The 24,927-nt window shown below is 37.8% G+C and overlaps 2 protein-coding genes across 4 annotated transcripts in view; both read left to right on the top strand.

Annotated features, from left to right (window-relative positions):
* Nucleotides 1–10,254, top strand: part of LOC139962463 (four and a half LIM domains protein 3-like) — a 221,373-nt gene extending 211,119 nt beyond the window's left edge. For all 3 annotated transcript variants that reach the window (XM_071962439.1, XM_071962440.1, XM_071962438.1), the window contains exons 8-10: nucleotides 900–1,069; nucleotides 2,709–2,895; nucleotides 4,540–10,254. In XM_071962439.1, the coding sequence (XP_071818540.1) occupies nucleotides 900–1,069; nucleotides 2,709–2,895; nucleotides 4,540–4,700 (518 nt within the window). In that variant the 3' untranslated portion in view covers nucleotides 4,701–10,254. The remainder of the gene's footprint in view (nucleotides 1–899; nucleotides 1,070–2,708; nucleotides 2,896–4,539) is intronic.
* Nucleotides 10,255–12,665: 2,411 nt separating this feature from the next.
* Nucleotides 12,666–24,123, top strand: LOC139962744 (uncharacterized). Its single transcript, XM_071963031.1, has 5 exons — nucleotides 12,666–12,975; nucleotides 16,545–16,716; nucleotides 17,611–17,757; nucleotides 19,554–19,739; nucleotides 22,732–24,123. Exons 1-5 carry the CDS (start codon nucleotides 12,838–12,840, stop codon nucleotides 23,235–23,237), a joined length of 1,149 nt encoding a protein of 382 aa, XP_071819132.1. The 5' UTR covers nucleotides 12,666–12,837; the 3' UTR covers nucleotides 23,238–24,123.
* Nucleotides 24,124–24,927: the final 804 nt, after the last annotated feature.

Here is a 24,927-nt window from a genome sequence, read left to right as displayed (position 1 = left end):
GTTTGGAGATTAGTAGAGGTGGTATTTTCAATGCATATATTTCTCGTTGGCATTGTTGTTGGTGTTATCCTTATATTTGTGTTATTTGTAATAATTATTAATAGTAATTAATTAATAATATTTTAAATTGCAAGGGAAAGGGAATGAAGATTTTGCACAGAAATATCAAGTCTTAAAATGTCGTTTGGCATCCGTCCATCATATAATTGTTTACACATTCTGAGCAACTAATTTTATTTAGGGTGTGGGGGAATGGGAAGGGGGAGGTGAGGTGGCCTAAACTCTGTCTCCCTTGGCTAGCTGTGAGGAATAAATAATGGAGGCAAAGATTCGGTGAATTTTCTGCGTCCATATTTTGAAATAATCTGTGTTTTTGCGGCATGGTTCGTCTAAACTTCATCATAAACATAAAATTATGTCATGGAATTTTGATGAAGATATTTGATATGAATTGTTCTTAACGTCATCAACACCAGTGCTTGAAATGGATAAAAGAAAGTAGAAATTGTGTTTCTTTTTTCTTGCTAATTTCCAGTTTCCAGTTTAGTATATTTTACGTTACCCATGCATTCAAGGTTCTTGGGGTTCTGGAACATGAGGAAGTTATAAATATTAAACATATTAAAATATATAAATATATATAAAGATATATAAATGTTAATTATAAAAATTAAACAAGGCATCGTCAGATTAATTTCCAGAGCCGAAAGTCATTGAACATTTAATAAATTTCCAAAGTTTCAAACCACGATAAGATAGTCAGCATTGGATTACGTCACTTCTGCAAAACCACAAGGCTGAATGCATAATCTTAACATTTGTAAATTTCCTTCCCATTAACAGCTCCAGAAAAACGTCAGAAAAAATTAAATACTTTTGTGATCCCTTCTCTACCGCAGGAGCCAAACGGCTAGGTTACCAAGGAAAGGAATGGCACGACAAATGCTTCGTGTGCAAAGTCTGCAACGAGCACATCGGCACCAAGAAGTTTGTCCCGAAGGACGACGATATTTACTGCAACAACTGCTACGAGGAGTCGTTTGGAACGCGATGCGCTGGATGCAACAAGGTACTGTCGATAGCTAAGCAGTCGCCCTATCGTTGACCTAGTCAGCTTAGGCTCCTCATTCTCTAACAGAATGAAAGGAATATTGTACACATTCTAATATTGCCTACCACAGTACCCCCACATACACTCACATAAGCAGGCACACATCTCTTTCCTACACATGATATTCAGAGCTCCATGAATCGAGATACATTTAAAGGCAGGCTGTATTGGCCCCAAACATGCTAGATATTCATATATGGTCACCTTTTTTGGTCAAAATTCTTAAAGTGATTTTATTACAAACTTCGAGGAAATTTTCCTCACTGGGACATTCAGTCATCTTGTGTGTTCCATAAAAATGTCTGAGAACAACTTTGAAGAGTAAAGACCTCCAAGAAAGTACTTTTTGAAAACTTCTAGCAATTATAGCATGCTATAATTTGGGGCCTATACTGACTACCTTTAAACAAGAGGTATTAACATTAGTATTATAACATATGAGAAATCTTGTCAAGTCCTACCTCTGACCCCCATATCCCACCCCTGCCTTCATCCTATTGAATCTTAATTAAAAGATTTAAAATTAATGTTTTCTTCTTACTTGATCCTTTCAGTCGGTCATTTACATACGGTATAGAACACTTTAATCCTTGATATTTTATTTCCACTTCACTCTGGACGAGGGTGACCAGACGTCCGGAATCGTGCTGGACGGTAACTATGGCGAATCGGTGCTCTGCCCTCCATCTGACATGACCTCTTAGCAGATGCATGAATTCCCCGACATTTCAAATAAACAGACTGAAGCAAAACTATAAACAATTGGGTGTTTGAGTACTTACAGAATCCAACAGCTGCATTGTTAACACTGTACTTTGAAGTACATAATTATATTATATGGATTTTTAAAAAAAAGTACATTTTCGTGACAGTTAGCTACGATCTTTTCCAGCTATCATATTAGAGTGTACTGATATTGTCTTTACTATAATATGATGAACCATAATATGTATGAACATTCTGAAATATGCATGAAAACATGGTTCATGACTAACAGCCCATATGTCATTTCCCCGAATCTTTGATGTGTCCTCCATGTTAATGTCATCTCTGTGGTCAATTACCCACTCTTGATGGCATGCTCAATCACCCTCATTCCAAACCCCTTCCCCTCTCCCCCCTTTGCCCATCAGGAGAACATTTAATAAATCTTCTGGTCACGACGTTGATAGTAGTGAAGATAGTTGGGGTAGGGGAGAGAGCATATGCCCGGTTTCCTGGTGACTGCAGCAGGCTGTTAAGTCAGGATGGATGAATGCAATTGTACGTGGTAGGACCACGAAGATGATCAAAGAAAATTAATCCATAGAAGAAATTTATAAAATTCATTGAGCTTAAGCCTGCCCCTGCCACCTCAAAAACATCAACAAAGAGTCGAAAACTCATTTTAATATTTTTCAATTTCAAATTTATTTCTCATCTGTTTGTACAAGATTAATACAAAACTAACATAACAGTAGGAAGGTTAACATATGAAGGACTCTAGAAAAACAGCAAGGCTGTTATCTCAACTAGCGACCAAGTAACATAATTTTAATCGAGCCGGGATGGTTTTTTAGCTTATTCTCTTTCTGTCTTTCCGGTCTGATCTTTGCAGGTGATACAAAGCGGAGGACTGCTGTATCGTAACGAGCCCTGGCACCCAGAATGCTTTGCGTGCTCTGGCTGTGGAAAGTCAATCCACAATACACGCTTCTACTTCAAGGAAGGGAAACGTCTCTGTACGGACTGCTTCGGCGAGAAGTTTGCACCTAAGTGCGATGAATGCAATAAGCCTATACTTGGTGAGTCTACTCTAAGAGGGCACTTTTTATCTTCCTGTTACATTCATGAGATTAAAGATCAGTTATGTTTGTTAAAGGCCAGATGGAATTAGGACAAAGAGGTGTGCGTGCATACCAGGCCATATTTTTTTTTTTTAAATCTTTAGCTTTCACCTGACACGTATATGCATAAAAGTTAAGACAACTCAAAGATAAAATAGAATTATGTTAAATTTTCATTCCAATAATTGTCGTGGGGAAAGCAACTCCTTTAGTTTCCCAGAAAGCCAAAAACGGTGAAACTGTGTCAAACAGAATCCATTCCCATCCATAGTTACCTGACATCGGATTATTTCCAAGCATGTGAAATGTAGAGGCTCAGACTCTAGTACAACCTTATCTGAACCCAATCTATACCAAGTTCAAACCTTAAACCATCTTCAAACAGTTAACGCAGTTCAAAACATATATCAAGTTGAAGCATAAACCACCTTATGTTATAGGAAACACATCGTGTTATCTGAACTAGGTTCAAAACATGCCGAGTTCAAACCTTAAACCATGTTAAAAAAAATATAACGAAGTTTACAACATACACCAAAGTTCAAAGGATTAACCACCTTATGTTGTCAAGCGCAACATCTTATCTGAACTAGGTTCAAAACATATAACAAAGCTCAAAACATATGCCAAGTTCGAGCATAAACCACATTACGTTGTAGGAAACACAACGTCGTATCTGAACTAGGTACAAAACATACCAATTTCAAACCTTAAAGCAAGTTTAAAACATATAACCAAGTTCAAACATAACCTGGTTCATAACATTCACCCAAGTCAAGTGAACATATAACCGAGTTCAAAACATATATAACGAAGGTCACTTAATTTTTGAAGAAAGAGAGTAAATTCTTTGCAGATTTAATTATATCCAAATTAACCACAAACACCATTTGGGGAAAACGTCCACGAAAGTAACCTTCATTCTGTGAGTGTTGTGAAATTTATAATAAGTAGAATGTTTGGAACAGTTTCACCACCTGTAATCAGATTCATACATTATGTTAGATCCTTCTGAACGAGAATCAAGAAAAATTCCTCGCCATTTTGATAATATTCCTTCACAATGTTATATTAATATTCCCAATATAATAACTTTTCTCTCTTCATGATTTGCTAACACTTGACAAACTACAGCATGTTAAAATATCATCAGTTCTGGGCCCAAAATGTAATAGCAGGTTAAATATTGCTGAAAGTATTCGGAAGTACGTATCAGAAATTCTTCAAAAGCTATTATCAGACAGACATTGAGACGGATACAATTAGAAGAAATAGCCCCAAGTTTTAGCAGTCTATGAAATTGCTAAAAGTTCTCAGAAGTACTTTTCCAGAGATTCCGACCTTTCCAATTATCAGCAGACATTTAGACGGAAACGAATAGTCAGTGAAAAAAGATCCTTTAAAGGAAAAATGCTTTGAGGGGGTGGAAGGAAAAAATGTGTGAATGTGTGACCAACGTTTGGCTCTCCTAACATTTTATGGAGCAATACCGCGCTAATCTTTGAAGGATTTCTTTTGCTCGCATCGTTCTTTCTTTAACTTTTTCTCAAAAAATGTTGACGGGTATTTTCTGCTTTTTCTTTCGTCTTTTTTCTTCTTTAGGACAACCTGGCAAACCAGACACGAAGTACGTTGCCTTTCAATCCAGGAAATGGCATAACAAATGCTTCAACTGTAAAAAGTGCCAAACATCCCTCGTCGGGGAAGCCTTCACCATGGACAATGACGACAAAGTCATCTGCCCAAACTGCGCTCAAGAATAATCGCTTCGTAATTTAGGACTTAGGACGAACGGTAATAGTTACTTCATAAAGCATAAGGACAGCAAATCTCGTCTGTCCGATGCGTGTCATTTCAGTCTCTATAGCTCCGACCTGCCACCTTTTGCTTCAAAAATGCAAAAAAAGGAATTTTTTAAGGGGGTGGGACCAGATCAAATGCCTCGTTCCTTGCTGAAAAGATCATCCCCTTTGTTATTGAAGTGGAAAGAGCATTTTAAAAGAGGACAAAAAAAAAAGTAGTTTCGCAGGTTTTTACCTTTTTTTGTTATCGCTGTTTTTTCGTTAAGCATGAAAGGAAAAAAATTGCGTGTTATTTTTGTTGTGTGCATTAAAAAAAAAAGAGGATAGTAGCTTTCTGGCATCTACACAAACGATTAAGAATCAGAAAAAGAAACGCTAACGCTTTAGAAGGGGTAAGGTGGAGGGAGGGGGAGGGAGAGGACGGATGAGGCATGCAATTTTTACAACCATTGTTTTTTTAGAGCTTTAATAAAAAAGATCCCTGTGAAGTAAAAGATTTATTTAATGACAGTGAGATTTGTCATATTTTTGGTATGACTCTTTCAGGGCTGATAACCTGTGCCTTAAAGGAGGATTGTGCACTATGCGGTGCGAATGAAATTTTTTGTCATATGTGACGAGAAAATTTGGAATCGGTGACTACCTTATATGGACAATTTAAAGCTATGGCCCGGCCAAATTTAAACTCCGTGCTCTAGATGAGGTTCTGGACAAACGACATAGATGATTTGCTGCCGTATAATTGTAAAATACCAAACTTACATACCGTTAACTATTGAATTATGGGGAACATCAGTTTAGGGAACTAGAAGGAAAAACTGCTATGAACTGTTAAAAATTCTGAAATAACAAAAAAAAATGTTCTTTTGGATGGTATTTCATTTGATGAAGAACCAAGAGGCTAGGTTTAACACGGAAATCAGAAAAAAAAACTTGCATCTGAAGAGTTTTAATAAGTTCAATGCCAAGATGGTTTAATATGCAAGAAATATGAGAGAAATAAAAAAGGTTTGAAAAAATGCCAGAAATTAAAAGCTAAGAATAAAACATTACTTTTTACATTTCTTGCAAAAAAAATCTTATTTATAAAGAAAAGCAGAGGATAAAAACAGTTAATTAGAAATATATCTATGAAAAATACTCAAAAAGGGAATCCTTTTGAAGCTATTGTATAATAGATTTTATATAAAGATTATGTTACATGGTACTTAATAAAAACATATCCTCATATTTATAAACTGTTGTCATGTGTAAGCGAATTCAAGAAACATCTTGTCTTAAAATTTCTTTCTCTTTGTGTTTTGATTATTGAACTAACGAGTAACATCTTTGGCAAATAGACTTGGAATAAAATTGCAGTATCTGAAGAATAGTTCAGAAAATAATTTCCATTTAGCATGAAAAACAGGATTCAAAATTTTAAATTGAAACTTTGCAGACTAGCCAACCATTTTGGTTTTTGCTTGGTAACTGTTTGCTTCAAATTCACTTTCGGTACAAAACAAATGAATTTCGAAGGAATAGAGATTGCAAAAAAAATGACATGTAAAGAATTGAACAAAAAACGTAAGAGTAATGCTGGAATTTGAAAAGTACTGTAAAGACAAGATGTTAATTTTTTTAAATTATTTGTTATTATCTGGCTAAATGAATTTTTTTTTTAATTAATTGTTTGCCTTGATTTTTTATAGAATTTCGTGAAAATATAATCAAAGTGATTATGTTATCTTTTTTTGTTTGGTTGATCGATTTTAGGCTTCTAGAGATATTTACCATAACTTATTTTTAAGTTTTCAACAAAAAAGGAAAAGCAAAAAATCTATTCGGCTTCCTCCTACTTTGTAAATATCTATTTTGTACAGCTTTTAATAAAAAAAATTATCTTATTTTAACAAGGTCGCCTAGAATTCTCATGGTGTAAGACGACGGGAGTATCGTTGACGTAGGTCCAGTTTGGATTAGTTGGGATTGTACGAATAATATAACGGCAGATCTGATTGGTTAATACTAGCTGACTAATTGCATCTTTGAGAATCTATGTTTGATGGAAGGATTGCGACAGAGATATTTACCCCACACACAGAAAAAGTCATTTCTTTTGAATAGTGATATTAAAAGATAGGGTGGATTTTCGAAAGGGTTTGAGAAGATTTAGGAAATGTTTCCCATGAAGCAAGAAATGGAGCATTTGATGTGAAATCTTGTTGGTGCAGAAGCTGGTTTGAGTGTTAGGTAAGCAGCTGAAAAGTTGGAACGAGTTCTGTATGATCAAGATGATTTTGAGAACTTGCTGGAATTTTGAAGCTAGGACTTGATGTAGTTAAAGTATGAATGTGTAACATTAGTGATAGTGTATATAAAATGAAATCCTGAGATCAGAATATGGTGTGAAAGTAGAATATTTGTGGATAGATTTGAACCTTGGCGAAGGTATTTATCAAAACTTTGATAATGAGGGAGGTTGGAATGAACACAAAATTGAAAGGAAAGCAAAGAAAAAGGTAGTTGGTGGGTTGTTTATATATATATATATATATATATATATATATATATATATATATATATATATATATATATATATATATATATATATGTGTGTGTGTGATAGATACATACATATCGAAAACGTGACCGTATGAAAATATGTCAAGACCACATTATGAATGAAATGGGAAATATTGGGTAGGTTGATCAAAGCGGTTAGCGTCTGAAAAGAAATGATAAGAAAAAAACTGACAGATACTTTTTGTACCAATTTCGTGGCAGGAAAGAGGAACGATATAAAGTAAAAGCATAGCTATATAAAGGAAAATTAATTTTCATTTTGATTTCATTTTGGTGAAAATGTGCAAGGAAGGTGACTCAACTTTGGGGATTTTTGAAGTGAGTAGCTTGATGTTTTTGGAGGGCGAGGATTCTTAGCATATGCTGAGTGAGCAATTAAAGATAAGGGCTGGAAGAAATGTGACTTTCAGATGGAAATTCCACCAAGTTTATAAACGTGCTTAGTAATCTAGAATCTCAGGTAAGTAAGCAAGATAGTGAAGATTAGGTATTGTTGAGTTACAATATTAGCGACAGCTGCAATGTCTTCCCTATGTGGCAAAAAACGAATGGAAACCTACGTGTAGCTCTTTCACCTGCACTACAGCTTTTCTGGATGCAAAGCCAAATAACCTGAAAAATTGCTGCCATTACAAGGAACCAACAACCAAGCGACATTGAACCTGTAAAAGCTTGTTAGAGTAATCCACAAAATTGTGGAAAGCTTCATAGTAGATCAGCTGTGCATGTTCTTCCTACTGTACAAACCATCTATGGGTCTTCTATACGTGTAGGCCAGAATATTGAGGTAATTACCTTTCACATGGGTCAAATTTCATCAAAATGCACAATCTTATTTCATGTGCAAATCAAAAACAAGGGGTAGTACCAACTTGCAGAAATGTCCGTCTTGTAGGCAAACGTCAGATCTCCTTTCATGCTGACCGATATTGAATTTTCTATCGGTGAGCCAGCAGATTTGCTCCCCAAAATCTATGGAAACTATCATACAGACCCAGGTTCTGTCTCCTAATTCACTGTTTCGTTGTGATTTTCAAACAAATCAAAACTGTTCAAGTTTGGATGTCTCTAATATAATCGTATATGTGCAAACGTCATTGGCATTATTAAGTCAATGGACATTTTTTTCCCAGCAAACTTTCAGATGGGTTTAGGTAGAATTGGTTATACTAAATATTTTCAGCATTGAACTTTATAGTCGTCATTCTTACTGTAGCAACGTGCAACAATATAAACGATTTCATGTGTAGGTTTCTATGGCATGTATGGCCACCTAGACATATACACATTTCAGCCTAAGCATGTTAGGCAGTATACTTTGTTAGTAAATCCTAGGTAGTAACGTACTAGTTTAAATCAAGAACATCATAAGTCGAGCATAGTCATTTTTATTCATTCACAGCTAAGAGGTTACCACCTGAGCACTCTTTTGTTAGTCTCAATCTCTATGCATGTCATTTACAATATTGATACATGTTTTCTTCCTGTTGTAACTATTGCATATTCAAACGCTAAGCTTACCATAAGAATTGAAATCAAAGAACTTCTGCTTCATATGTGGGCCTTAGGAAAATAACCTCAGCCAAACATATTTCATAGTAATTTCTTCAGTTTTGTAGATTGCCATTTTGTAATTTTTCTGTTACAAAAATGGGAAGGTTCATGAAAATGATCCTACGAATTTACTCAATAGTTTTGGGATTGATGGAACAAAAACGAAGAAGAAAAATACTAGCATGGTAATACTTTACAAATGAATTCTGTCTAAGCCATTGAAAGCCAGCGTTTGATATAAGGAAATGAAGATCTTGTAGTATCCTACCATACTGATATAACAAGAGTATATAGCCTAGTGTTAATACCTCTATACAGGATATTCTCACACAGATAATCGTAACATTAAAATATATATAGTATATACAAAAAATTATATAAAACAAAAAAAAACAGTTACAGGTCAGGTTTCTGTTTACAGTTTGCTTATGAGCTGAAACATGGGGATAGTGTCACAATCTTAAGAACCATTAATGGAGGGATGAATAGATTTAATGTTATTAAGATGGAAATAAACATGTCAAAAGCTTCTTGCGCTCAAACTAAAAAAAAAAACCTTATATGAATTATAAAATAATAATATAATAAGGGGAGGAGAACTTGAAAGTATAGAGGGCAGAATGTAAGAATCCAAATTCTGTATAATCGTATTAAAAACCATTAGTGCCAAAATCAATGGCTTTCTTTACTATTTTATTGATGGTTTTATGTACAGTCTTGCTACTATTTAGCATGCAAAACAATTAGAACTAAAAATCAAAAAATTTAAAAAACCAATTGTGCAACAAAAAAAAAGTTTTAATTTATTGATATTCTTCTTGTACTAAGAAATTTGTGGAAATATCAAGTATATGGAATATAACGATACTGTAAACCTATTTCTTGTTATAATATTCTTTTCTTTTTTTTCCTGTCAGAACTTATGTAAGTTTTCCTTTTGTTACTAAATGAAATCACAAAATTGTCATTGTTTTCCTTTCATAAGAGTAACAGGGGGAAAACATGGTTGTCATCTTTACTTGTTTCAAATAATAGAATCTTTTTTTTTAAGAACAACAGTTGCAATCTTATCTTGTGTTCTGTTTACAAAGTTTGTTTTGTAAATTTGAGAATATTTCTTACGACTCCTACTTTTACTTTTGGGCTGCCTTTAGTATTTGAAATGCTTGATTATTATTTGACTTTTAATTTTATTGTAGTGTAATATTTGCAGAGAATTTAAGAGAAAAGAAGGCTTTAGTTCATACTATTATTAAAATTAATTATTGTTATGATCATTATTAATAAAATTATTGTGCTTGTGGTGTTTTCCTTTAATTTCTTTGTTGAATATTCAACAGGAACTCTTCAAAGTGACTTACGGTCATCTTGAAATAAACTTCTAAGCTCTAACATAGTTACACTTGTTTTACTTCTTTTTTTGTATGCTTTTAATCCTGTTTGTCTTGTTTGATTTTTCTGCTTCAAGTTTGTTTTTTTGGCCCAAATGAAATTATTCTGAAGGATTCTTGATTCATATTATAATATATACTCCTACAAGATGTTCTGATGTTATCGGGAAAGGACTGGTAGTACCCACTCTGTGATCTATGGGCGGCCGTGGGGTCTTGAAATAGGTGGTTCACTTGGAACCTTGGTCAAAACTGATCTTTCATAACTCCAAAAAAAATGCTACGTTGTTGATGCCTATTTCAACTCAATATGGCGGTGCCTCCGTCCGACCACATGGCCCAAGGTTTCTATAACCTGCAGTGAGTCATTCCACCCCTGGTTGCCATTGACCAGGAAATCTATCTCCCTCCCCTCCAACCCACCATCAGATTTGCACAAAATGTCACAAATTACAGGGCAAGACTATTATGCCCCTTCTTAAATTGTCGATGCCCCTCCTCAAATTGCCAGTGCTCCAACAAATCATAATTCCTGGCTACGGGTCCTCAGAACAGCTTTGTTTCGGTTTTTCCCCATTTAAACAGGACAGCAGTTTTTACAAACATACTTCTTCGAATTGTTTTATCGAGAGTAGGCGGTGGATGATATGGAATGGGGGGGGGGGATGTTTATTATTGAAATAACAAAAGCCCTGGTGATAACCGGGAGGGTAAACAATCTCAGCAAAAGTTGCCTATTTAGAATATTTAAACACAATGCTGAATTCCACAGAGCTGAAATTCCTTGTGACAATGGGACTGCCACCTTGACAACGCCGGATATTTCAAGTTTCCGTAGTGACTGACATTGCTTGTTCACTGTTAAAGATATAGTGTGCCAGTTAAAGCTAAGTACTAGACGCAACGAACAGGCAGTGAACTGCTAACAATTTTATCCGAAGACCACGCATGTTCATGTATGGGAATTACTGCGTCTACTATGTGGATAATAGTGAGATGCATGTATCGTGTGCAGGTAGGTTAAAGTACTACTGCGTAGACATGTCGCGTATTTCGCGTGAATTCTTCTTGTCTTCTGGTGAGGCGTCCGTCACCAAGTGCTGAAACATGGGGGTGACGTGTGATAGGGGGGGGTGTGTAGGGGTTCAAGTGTCCAACCAGGCTCATAGTTTCCAGCTCCAGATGCCAACAGGAACCAGATCCTCTTCACCTATTCAAATATGCGGCTGTGACGTCGTGTTGGGCGAGATCTTCCGTGGATTTGGTATATCTGATTTGCGAATTTGGAAAAGGGAGGTTGGTTCGGTTCTTATCAAAGGTTTCGAAAAAAAAAGAACTGCGTTCCCCAATGTCTACACGGAAGTTATGATGAATGAGGTGACTTCACCTCCCCAGTAGCTGCCTGAGAGAGTGGTCAGATACTAAGATACACCCTCGTCCGTCGGGTTTACTTGGGTTTACTTGGGTTTTACTTAGGTTACTTTACGTTACTTGGGTTTTATCGGAAACAGGAACGCCCGAGTCTGCGACAATTACATATACCTGCCCCTGCTCATCTACTAAGACGGAGAAGGCCGGTGTTAACCCACGAGATTATCACATGGATGCGATTTGAAAATTATAATCTGTTGGCTTCTTCACCCTTGGGCCTTACTAATCTGAGCTAAACTTAAATCCGCCCCAAACTCATGTGATTACAGAGACAATAATGCGCATGACGAAGATATTGAATGAATGTCAAATGTAAACTTACGAAATCATCACTGAAAGCATTATCACCCTCCCGCAAAAAGAGTTATGTGTCGTACCAACGAACCGAGTCCTATATATGTATAGAGTAATATGAGGTATAAGGTGTACATAACGCGTAGCGGAGGACTTGAGGTAAAATGTGGAGCCTTCAAGAATTCCTGATCTGGGTTACTAAATCATTTTACATTTGTAAGTAACGCATATGCTACTTCTAATCAAGGTATATATCACCCCCCCCCCCTTCCATTGCAGATGGATAAGTTTCATTCGTCGGCGTACAGTGGTATTCCCGTGACAGAGGGGGGGGGGCAGGACTCCTTAAGTAGGCCATATATACTCTGGGAATAAAAAAATCCCATATTTCGACTCCCTGTCAAATGTGTGTACGTTACAGGAGGACGTACAAGCACATGTACAAAAACTGAAATACAGACATTTTGGTAAAACAGCAGCTGTACGTGGGTGGGCCTTTAAATTTAATAATGACACAAACGTAACCTGGGTTCCGGTAACTTTCTCAGTAAACACTTAACACCCATAAAGTTTTGAAACTGCACTGGATGTATCTAGGGTACGATGTGCCTTTATTTCGTTACACATTTTGTATTGTATAAATTACTTCCGGTGTTTTTTTAATTGTTGTTACGTGTCTACAATGGGTTCCTTTTGTGTTAGGTAACGCTTGTTGTGTAGCTCATATGTATATATAGAGACATTGTACTGATATATGTTGGTTAAATGTGGATTGTTGGACAAAGAGCTTGTTGGAATTTGATAATTTCTAGCTGGTATTATCATCCATAAATAGCTGAAGGTTGGACTACTCTATAGACATCATGGTCTGCACGTACATTCTGATTATGGTATTTATCGTTGTTATTCATTCATCTCACATCGATGCAAATGATGGTGGTCACGTGAGAGATTTCGATCAAAGACTGACAAGCCTGGAGACAGACCTATCGGACATGAAGGTAAGTTTTGTCTCATCTCTCCATATGGTAGGCTTTGATATGCTTCTTGGCTTTGTAAACAATTATAGAATATGCTTCTAAGGTTTGCAAACAATGCAAGAATATGCTTCTAAGGTTTGCAAACACTTCAAAGGATATCATTCTTAGGTTAGTAATTACTTCATTGAGTAAGGTTTGTAAACACTTCAAAGGATATCCTTCTAAGGTTTGTAAACACTTCAAAGGATATGCTTCTAAGGTTTGTAGACACTTCAAAGGATATCCTTCTTAGGTTAGTAATCACTTCAATTGATATGCTTCTAAGGTTTGTAAACACTTCATTGGATATGCTTCTAAGGTTTGTATAAACACTTCATTGGATATCCTTCGTAGGTTAGTAATCATTTCAAGGGATATGCTTCTAAGGTTGTAAACACTGCAAAGGATATGCTTCCAAGGATTCTAAACACTTCAAAGAATATGCTTCTAAGGTTTGTATTCACTTCAAGGGATATTCAGTTTTCTAGTTTGGTAGCAACCTCATGGGGATATGTTATTTAACCTTGTAATCACTTCAAAAGTATTTAGTTTTTCATTTCTTCTTTTTTCTGAGTTTGTAATCACACCACAGGATAATGTAACAAGTTCTGTAATCACTGTATGGGGGTATGCTGTTTAGTTAGTATTCACTCCATGGGATATGCCTCCTTGTTTAGTAATATTAGCTGGACCACCTGTGTGCCGCCTCCTCACAGAAAAACCATTGACAAACCGCAAATAATTACCTATGGTCAAATTTTAGACTAATTCTTAAACAAAATAACGATAACCTGTACCAAGTTAATCCGATGTCAGGAAGCTTAAAATGAGACACAAACCCAACTATCATATTTAGCTTATCTGGCAGAATACCCCCCCCCCCCCACATCACACACACACACCACACAAAGCTACGAAAACTCTAGCACCGCTTGAGAGATATACTAGTTAAAAGTTGTGTCTGTGAGCTGTCATTTTGTATTAAGTCTGTGATGTGATATAGTGTCCCGGCTAGGATCTGAAACTGGATACCTTCTTTTGGTCTTTCTCTTGATATTTTCAAAGTAGAACGTTAACAGTGTTAACACTGTTAACTGTGTTAACACTGTGCAGCCAGTGACATCACTAGGTGATGTGAGCAGCTTCAATATATTGTTGATGTAACCTTTTGCCAAATCCATCTCCATTACAGTGGAAAATAAACAGTGTAATAAAGAAAGAAAAATATCACTAATAGAAGCGCAGGCGGCTCGATGATGTCATATTTAGACTTGATCAAGCCTTCAACCTTGGATGTGGAAGAAAACATGAACTCAGTGATATCTCCCAAATGGAATCTAATTTTCCGAGGTTTTTGGCGGGAAGTTGTTCATGATAGTTATCTCTATCACATTGAATACATAACGATGGTTGGGTTAGGGTCTCCTTAAACTATTTTCAAAAAGTTTGCTGAATATTTCTGTACCAGAATAGCTTATAGTGTTGTTAAAAGAAACGTTTGTTTTAATTTGGGGAAAGTTTGCATTAATTAATGGCAGCTGCAGAACAAGTAGCATTATCATAGCCTGCATTTGAGGCTCGTCTTTGCTTCCTTTTTATAGATCGGTTTTTTTTTTTTCGTTTTTTTTTTAAGATTATGTCTTTTCTCGGGAAGATAAAAGATACATCAAAAACAAATTTAGATAAGCTATAGAGCTATATGGAGATCAAGGTGCAGTTATGAATGACTGCTCCATGTTATTAAATTTTTATGAAAGAATGATCTTTCTAGTGTTAGCTATGAGAGCCCAACGGTTGCATCAGTTGCAAATATGGTTCTTTACTAACGAATAAACACCATTGTCGTTGCTATTGGAACTTGTCAAGACATCCTAACCACAAAATTTAAAAACAAAAGTCCTGTTAGATAACATATTCTGGTTGCTTTGTTGCACATCTCATGAAGAAGAACATTTGGGCCGGGAATTGATACAGACTAGAAGGAACACCACCCGTATTATAAGGCACCTCAAAAATTGTTTGCTTCGTCAAACCTGCTGTGCCGCGCAGTAATTGAAGTTATTTTTGACGTCCGCGTCAGTATTTAAACATTTCTTCACAGCTAAAGCATGATCCTCGCTCCACATGTTAATGTGTTCCATGTAGTCATATATATATTACAGAAAGTAGGTTTGGTTCAAAACAGCCGCTTCAGGCTGGTACTCCCGATTCCCGCCCGGAGCAATTGTTGGTAGATCGAGAATAAATAAAACACATGTCTCGTTGAGACACCATCCCAATTTGCCACCTATAATGGTACTCAGTGTATCCTCAAGAATTAATTAAATTACGGCGCATCTATTTTCTGTTTCCTTGAAAATATGTAATGTTATTATGCACATTGACATGAACATAATTATAACTGAAGTGGGTTGTATTATAGAGTCGTGCCTCCAAGGGCTGTCTGCTCATATGTGGTCTTTAGTCGAAAATAACAAAGTCCACAAAATCTCTTAAGATGGAAATAGGTTAAGTCAAACGGCGGGAATTCAGGACGAACAGTTGGAAACGCTAGAGGTTATCTTACTGTAGCCTACTTCAAGAAATATATATATATATATATATATATATATATATATATATATATATATATGCAGAGTTTACGAGATAAGAAATCATCATAAATCCGCCGTAATCGAAATCAAGAAGAGATCTGCCAATAACGCCTTGTAAAGAGCTCATCGGCTGGGGGTTGGGGTTGGGGTTGTGGTGGGGGAGATTGATTGCGTAACAGTAACAGTTTCCCACCAGTCCGTTATTATGTCCATCATAACTATTGTTACGCCGAAATTTGCACCCCCCGTCCCCCACCCCTACCTATCTCCGCCAGGTCCACAAAATTCTTCGTTCCTTTAATTTGAATGTTCGGTTATCCCTGTGTCGGGATATTGTGACTTCCGACTCCGGAAATAAAGCGTACCTGCTCGGTTTTCACAATTTCCAGTTCAATGATTTCATCCTTAATTGTTCGTCAACGGTAAGACTGAACTGTTTCAGCATATCAATAGTAGTCTGTGTATCAATTGTTACTAACGTATTCTGATACCATATTTCATTTCTATTAAATTGCTCCTTCTCCTTCTCCTTCTCCTTCTCCTTCTCCTTCTCCTTCTCCTTCTCCTTCTCCTTCTCCTTCTCCTTCTCCTTCTCCTTCTCCTTCTCCTTCTCCTTCTCCTTCTCCTTCTCCTTCTCCTTCTCCTTCTCCTTCTCCTTCTCCTTCTCCTTCTCCTTCTCCTTCTCCTTCTCCTTCTCCTTCTCCTTCTCCTTCTCCTTCTCCTTCTCCTTCTCCTTCTCCTTCTCCTTCTCCTTCTCCTTCTCCTTCTCCTTCTCCTTCTCCTTCTCCTTCTCCTTCTCCTTCTCCTTCTCCTTCTCCTTCTCCTTCTCCTTCTCCTTCTCCTTCTCCTTCTCCTTCTCCTTCTCCTTCTCCTTCTCCTTCTCCTTCTCCTTCTCCGTCTCATTCTCCGCTGTTTGTTTTATATGTTTCGTTTGTTGGATATTCTGATTACATACAGACGCAAATGGAACGCTTGGTGGGCGAAATAGGTAAAATCCACGAGGCAGTTGTGAAGAGTAAACCTAAACCTCAAAGACTGCATAAACGAGACATCGGCTCTGGGTCTATCGGGGAAGATAGCTTAGGGAATGCCAAAGGATCACCATTACCTTTACCAGGCAACTCAAACGGTACTGTATTCCATTCATTACTTGAGGTAACTTTTAAATTATTCTTACTGTTGCTGTTTTTTTTTTATATATCATAAATTTATTTCAAAGCCAAATCTCGGGTTTTTGACCCTTTTTTCAAGTTTAGTGTACAGCAATATATCGACAAAGTGACAGTTTGTGGATGTGTCACATCTGTGCAAATTGGCGACTCTAGCAAATTTCGTTTGATTTAACTTGATGTCAAGTTTAGGTTATCAAATCTATGATATATAATATATATATTATAGTCAGTGCGCTTGCGTCATAAGTAAACACCACAAGAAGATTTTAAATACTGCATTATAATAAAACTGCAGGAAATGATTTTACAGAATCCATTCTTTATTTTGCCAGGACATGCCCCCCTCTAATCCATACCCTACGATTCCATCAACCCGCCACTGTGACTACCCTCCATCAACCCTCCGTCCCGGCAATTAGAACCACTACCTTACATATTATCACTATATCTTGCAAGATATGCCCTACCTTCTCCTCCAAACCCGGTAGGAACCTTTCCTTACCCCTCCCACTACCTCTCCCCCTCCTTCTCCTAACACTGACGTATTGTATTTATACAAATTATTCCATTCCCTGGTTACCTTTAGTAAATCTCAGAGCAATCCAGGGTTGGTGGTTGGGTTTGGGTAAACCATGTCACTGATAATGTATTCATTTATTGAAAACATGCGTCATCTATAAAGTGAAATATTAAAGGCATTCGATGATATCACTTCCCGTCACTTTCATTAACACTTTCATATATATATATATATATATATATATATATATATATATATATATATATATATATATATATATATATATATATATATATATATATATTATATATATATCTATCTTTTTTAATAGATTGTACAACAGGTTCTCTGAATTGCCCGTTGCCTATGTCTACTGACTGTATCGTCTGTCCAACGGGACCTCAGGGCCTGCAAGGTGTCCCTGGTCCTACGGGGTTACCCGGTCGTGACGGCAGAGATGGGCGGGATGGAGCTCAAGGTAAACAAAATGACGACATTGACGACGACACGATGCCGAAAGTTTATTTCACCTTTGAGTCAAATTCTTTATGTGCTAGCTGATGTCACAATTAACAATAAGTGAGGTATACCGGTATACAATCTTATCCAGTGACGTGCAAAGAATATGGAAAGAAGTGTGTGTGGGGGGGGGGGGCGGACAATTTTCTTCCTTCTGGGTTTGGGAGGAAATGAACCTTTGTGGACCGGCGGATGAAACATTATTTTACGAAAGAGAGGTGTGGCTGTGTGGTCGTCGAATGCGACCCTCATATAGATGGTCCCCCCCCCCCCCCCATAACGAAATGAAAGTTTAGACGTCAAATGATATATTCTGAGGCAGTTAACTGCAAATTTGTCCTAATTAGGACAAATTTTGTAATGCTAATACCACTCGCGATTGTCTCCTCATAATATCATGCATTAAAGCACTCATACCGACAGTATGAACAGTTCTTAACCTTTGATCTGATTTTAGTGCTAAATACCATGCTATACTGTCCTCTCATGTCATGCTTTAAAGCACTCATACTGACAGTGTGAACAGTTCTTAATCTTGATCTGATAACAAATATGATATGTATAATAAATCAGATCATCTGTCAGTATGAGTGCTTTGAAGCATGATATGAGAGGACAGTATAGCATGGTATTAGCATTAGAATCATATAAAGGTAAGGAACTGTTTGTACTGTCAGTAGGAGTGCTTTGAAGCATGATATGAGAGGACAGTATAGAGTGGTATTAGCATTAGAATCATATAAAGGTTAGGAACTGTTCATACTGTCAGTACGAGTGCTTTGAAGCATGATATGAGAGGACAGTATAGAGTGGTATTAGCATTAGAATCATGTTAAGGTTAGGAACTGTTTGTACTGTCAGTATGAGTGCTTTGAAGCATGATATGAGAGGACAGTATAGAGTGGTATTAGCATTAGAATCATATAAAGGTTAGGAACTGTTCATACTGTCAGTAGGAGTGCTTTGAAGCATGATATGAGAGGACAGTATAGCATGGTATTAGCATTAGAATCATATAAAGGTTAGGAACTGTTCATACTGTCAGTACGAGTGCTTTGAAGCATGATATGAGAGGACAGTATAGCATGGTATTAGCTAGAGACTATAGGGTCTCTATAGGGTCTCTAGTATTGGCATTTAAATCAGTTCGAGATTAAGAACTGTTCATACTGTCAGTATGAGTGCTTTGAAGCATGATATGAGAGGACAGTATAGCATGGTATTAGCTAGAGACTATAGGGTCTGTATAGGGTCTCTAGTATTGGCATTTAAATCAGTTCGAGATTAAGAACTGTTCATACTGTCAGTATGAGTGCTTTGAAGCATGATATGAGAGGACAGTGTAGCATGGTATTAGCATTAGAATCATATAAAGGTTAGGAACTGTTCATACTGTCAGTAGAGTGCTTTGAAGCATGATATGAGAGGACAGTATAGCATGGTATTAGCTAGAGACTATAGTATTAGCATTAAAATCAGTTCGAGTTTAAGAACTGTTCATACTGTCAGTACGAGTGCTTTGAAGCATGATATGAGAGGACAGTATAGCATGGTATTAGCTAGAGACTATAGGGTCTTTATAGGGTCTCTAGTATTAGCATTAAAATCAGTTCGAGTTTAAGAACTGTTCATACTGTCAGTATGAGTGCTTTGAAGCATGGCATGAAATATACAGTTCATAAAGAAATTTATCGCAACTGGGTAACGTTGCTTCCTCGTCAACTTCTTAACTATTTGTTGTTTTTTGCATATAAGGACCTCAAGGTGAGAAGGGTGACATGGGCACCCTGATCGAAGAGAGTCCCCAGCCTCCTGTGATGGCGTCACAGTGGGCAGACTTGTCTCAATTGATGGGCGTGTTATCTCAGAACTCCTCCGGTGTTACTTACGTCAGATGGGGCAGATCGGTGTGCCCGGACGGTGCTGAAACAGTTTACGGAGGTAGGTTGTACACCGAGGCTTTGAAGAAGGAAAAAAGGATGAGTTTGTGGGAGATGGTTGGTGGTTGGAGGAGGACGTTGTACTCGATCGGGGCTTGGCTTGGGGTCATCTCCGAATTTTTTGGGAATAGGACAACACTGCAACAAAGAACTATAAACTAACTAAGAATGATAAAATTATATATTTTGTTCTCAGAAACTGAAAATGTTCGTTGGATCAATAATATATGTAGGGACAGAGGCGGGGCTGGACAGGGGTGGGGTGGTGGCAGAGGATCAGCTTTCCTCTATACATTTGTGGTGGACAGCATTATGTTTCTTTGGAAATTTTGATATACATATCGAACCCTCAAAAAAACAAGTCCAAAATTTCGAGGGAGAAAAATCCAACTTCTCGAAATTTCGACGTGTTCTTCGAAAATAAGTCTTTGTAGATCTGAACAACTTCAAGAAAACTGTCGACAATGCTGGGACTGAGAAAATTGTGGAAATATATTTTTTTTAAAACAGTCGGATGTATATTTCAACAGTTGGTATTTCCAATATTCTACCTACCAGGTGCGTATCCAGGGGGGGGCGTTGGGGGCGCGCGCCCCCCGGGTAAGAAAAAGAGGAGAGAAAAAAAAGAGAAGAAAAAAGGAAAAAAGAGGGGAAAAGAGGAGGGGGAGAGGAAGGAAGGGAAAAGAAAAAGAAGAAAGAGAGAAGAAGGAGAAAAGGAGGGAGTAAAAGAAAAACGCGAAGACACCGGGAAGAGAAAGAGGAACAGTGACATCATTACAGCGCTGAAGGGTAGCCAGTGACGGATCAATGATTTCGTAAAAGTGTGCCTCACCCTACCCCCTTACACCGACAACTCCATTTTTTTGACGTTTCCATTTTCCTCTCTCACTAATGATCTATATATATACTATATATGGTCTATCATAACGCGTGTGTAGAATTGTGCTATGAAACCAACTGTGGCTGGTCTCGAACTCGACCGTGTCGTCGGGGAACATGACGCATTTTGGGATGGGGGCGACCGCCCCCCCCCCCATTCAGCATTTTTTTTAAATGATATCGCTAAGTAATTTCAAAATAGAAAGTGCTTAGATGCAACTTACAAGGCCTGGGAAGTGTCATTTCCAGCGATCTGGGAGACATTTTCGGCCAAAATTTGCTTGTACGCTTCGCGCTAACAAATGGTCCTGGGTAGAGCCATTTCCAGCGATCTGGGAGGCATTTTCGGCCAACATTTTCTTGTACGCTTCTCGCCAACCTATGGTGGCGCTACGCTTAGATAATTTGCCTACAGGCTTCGCCCCTCCCTTGGCAAATTCCTCGCTACGCGCCTGTTCGAATTTGTAACGCAAACAGCAGATATCACATCATATCAGTGAGCATGAAATGGCGTTCCAGGATGAAAATCCTCAAAACTGTCCGACTTGCCTGAAAAAATAACCAAAAATTTTCAAGCGCGAAGCGCGCGTTCAACGTGTCAATGTCAATATCATATAAGCAAGCATCGGTTATTACATCGCATGCCATCATGTACCGTACGGTCCGTTAAAATTGCGCAGTATACCGCGGGATGCTAATGTAAACAACGACATGTCTCATGTAGATGTATAAAAAGCATGGAGGTCCAATTATGTCAAAAGTTTCTTTTACATTATGGCGAATTAGGGGCTGCACCCCCGCCGCGCAGTGGTGGAGCGTCCATACGGTCAGGGGGGCGGATGCCCCCCCCCCCCCCGACGGACTCAAATGGATTGCTGGCGCCTTTTTCAGCTCTTTACCACTTTTTACTTATTCGTGATTTTTGACTTTTTTATTGCGCTCTCATCTACTTATTGACATTTGTCACATTTTGTTGGTGTAATTTGGCGATGACACCCTATTCTTCGTTTATCTGCAAATTAGCCAGGCCCTGAAAGGGTCATTTCCGGCGATCTAGGGAGCATCTTTACTCAAAAATTGTCTGTGCGCTACGCGCCAACCAGTGGTGGCGCTCCGCTTAGATAGTGTCCAAAGCGCCCCTACAGACCATTCTCGCCCCTCCTGACCAATACCCCTAGCTCGCCACTGCCGCCGCGCCTCCTACGCCTATGTGTGTAGTGTTCGCTTTCGGAAATATCTGCTATTTTTTTCATTTCCTTCAACCAAGTTTTATAATAGCCGTTATAAGAGGTTTTAATATTTCTACACCAATAAATTAACTGTGTCTGGATTTTAGAAAATTTCTGACCAACATTCTGCATCACACTTCCCTCTACTCGTGCAATTTTGACCGGTCTGTTAGGGGTTGAAGGAAGTTTTTCTATATTGGTTGTCCTTAGATGAAATTTTGTACAACATTATGGGTATGTCATGAAGTGAGTTTATTCACGAGAAATGTGAATTTTCAAATTCTGAACAAGGGGCTTAAAACCTTGAAAAGTGGGGCCGACGGGTATTGTGGGCCGCGACGTAGAATCACCTACAAAAGCAAAGATCCACAGGAGATGCGATCAGGTCGAACATGATGTGTGCCGGGTTGACAATCTTCAAAAAGGTTATGGATGGAAAAAAAAACTATTAGGAAATACTTGGTTCTCAGGCAAAAAGTGTATATCTGGTTGGTCATTTCAAGCCCGAGAAGTGCCGTTTCCGGTGATCTGGGGGGTTTCAAAACAAGAAATTTTCTTGTACGCTGCGCGCCAACCGATGGTGGCGCTCCGCTTAGATAGTAATTCGCGCCCCCGGGTTTGAAAATCCTGGATACGCGCCTGCCTACATAGACCAGTAACAGCTTGGAGCTGGTCACGTGAGCATCTGCACAACTAAATTTCTTGTAGGAAGCATCCTTAAACTCCAAACGTTCATCTCCCCCCCCCCCCTTACCTCCCCTCTCCGACACGAAACTTAACTATCTATTACTGCAAAATCGTTATGAAGAACCGGCATGAATACTTATTTCCGAACTGAGAATATATATGTAATCTTATTATATTTTCTATTTTCTTTTCTGTTAGGTTACATGGCTGGGGGTCATCGGGATCAGAAAGGCGGCGGAAGTAACTATCTGTGTCTTCCATCTACCCCTGTTTACTCTGCCAAAAACGCTGGTTTCGACAGCGCTTCCCGTATATACGGGACCGAATACGAGGTTGACGATTTCCCGCCATTTCGTGATCAGGGCGTAGATGACATGGAGGCTCTGTGTGTCGTCTGCTTGGCGCCACTGAGAAGTACCGTTGTCGTAATCCCCGGACGAAATAATTGTCTAACGGATAACAATGCAAGGTTGTGGAACATGGAGTACACCGGGTACCTAATGGCGCCTGGGTTCCGTTACCAGCGAGCGGAGTACATATGTGTTGATTCAGCACCAGAAACTAGAGCCGGTTCCCATGGCAACGAGAACGACTCTACCTTGTATGTAGTTGAATCCCGTTGTTCGAGTACTGCCAACGAGGGTATACCCTGTCCACCATACATAGACGGATACGAACTAACTTGTGCCGTCTGTACAACATAACATCCATATATATATATATATATATATATATATATATATATATATATATATATATATATATATATATATATGCTAGTCGATTCCACTCTTTTTCACGATCGTTTTCTAATGATGTTTTATCAATCGTTTTTCATAGTTTAACTTTATTGATAATGCCGCTAGACGAAAATAAGGATCTGTTCATTTGAGAGTGCGCCCTGCTTTTGTAAATTCGATATCACGAAACTCCTGGACTGTTAAAACACAAAGGGTTGTATGTGTGGGCGATATGCGGTTCCGAATGACCAGTTTTACATTCATGTAAATGGGGAACAATATCGGCCAGCGCTAATACCACTCTATACTGTCCCCCCAAACGGGGATGAAGAAAATATATAACCCCTTTATCCACTCCAAAGAGAATTCGTGGACTAGCCGCTTAACAAAGTGACACCATTACACCTTGGTAGACCTACATGCTATGTAGTACAAACTACTCAAAGCCAAGACTGTTACAATATAGACCAAAAATAAAATAACCATATGTCACTCATTTTACGTGCATAGCTCTGGATACCTCTTAACTCATATTATGTGTATAGTTACACGTACATGATACTTTCTATAAGGACACAGTCCTGGTGTAAATATCACTTTGAACTGTGATTGAATGGGCAGTTTATGAATTTAGTCTTGCAGTCTAGTTTTCTTCCTGAGTAACCGCTTGAAACAAGATCTTTAGAAGGTTAATTTCAAATTGTACAGCAATTTTATGCATTTCTTGATACAAAAACTTTTAAGTAACAACAACAACGTTGTTGTGTATCATTTCACGTAAGCGGTTTTACTTTGTAAGATTAATTAGGCCATGTTTTAGTGGATCCAAATTAAAAATGTAGTAAAATAACATGTTGTCTCTTTCCTTCTTTTTTTAAACTTTTCAAATAGTGTCACGTGTTTGATCAGTGTTTTTGTAGGATGATCAAACTCGTTAAAACGCACTGTAAATACATACTGTATCAGTATATCTGCTTTTGTGTATGATTCTATTGATGAATAGCGTCCTCCATTTCCCGTTCAGCCACTTATGTTGCGTCTATAGAAATTGAAGTAGGTTCAATTTGTATAGTTGCGTCACAACTCCATGTAAAAACGTACAAACCATTCCATATAGAAAGCTTTAAAATGCTAGAATTTATGCCCTTATTATTAGTTCATATAGCCATTTTCAAAAGTATAATTCAAAAGTATTCGTTCGCAATGGAGAGTATATGAAACTAAAAAAATAAGTGGTTAAAAATACCGATTTTGCTCGATCGAGCTTGCAAGTTACATGGTATTTTGAACGGGAGAATTTGGAGAACCAGTCATGATATTCTGGTTGAACCAGAATATCAAAAAAATATTTTTTCTTATATCGTCATTTTCGATTTCTCAGAGAAAGTTCACAGCACTGGATTTGCCAATAAAACAACATAAACATAATTCCTTATTCATAAAACCCAGAATTTAAGGAAGGGCACTAATTTTTAAACATGGGAACAACACTTAGCGGGTGTCTTGTAGCATGTGAAGTTGGGGTGGGTGCGTTCCTACGTAACTGGCCTGGCTACGACCTGAACGCAGACTCGAAAAATGAGGAAAAAATTGTTGTCAAATGGACCTTGCGTCTGAATCGCCGTTACACTGCAGTATACATAAGACCCGCCAA

Source organism: Apostichopus japonicus, chromosome 21, assembly GCF_037975245.1.
Source record: "Apostichopus japonicus isolate 1M-3 chromosome 21, ASM3797524v1, whole genome shotgun sequence".
NCBI classification, from domain to species: domain Eukaryota; kingdom Metazoa; phylum Echinodermata; class Holothuroidea; order Aspidochirotida; family Stichopodidae; genus Apostichopus; species Apostichopus japonicus.
Note: the sequence above shows the minus strand (reverse complement) of the source record. Positions and strands in the feature narration are given on the sequence as shown.

Bases quoted from the DNA above. Each gene is read 5' to 3' on its own strand.
- LOC139962744 (XM_071963031.1), top strand. From the start codon at position 12,838: ATGGTCTGCACGTACATTCTGATTATGGTATTTATCGTTGTTATTCAT. The intron at 16,717-17,610 runs GTACTGTATTCC...CTTTTTTAATAG, and splicing joins TTTACCAGGCAACTCAAACG to ATTGTACAACAGGTTCTCTG. The intron at 17,758-19,553 runs GTAAACAAAATG...TTTGCATATAAG, and splicing joins TGGGCGGGATGGAGCTCAAG to GACCTCAAGGTGAGAAGGGT.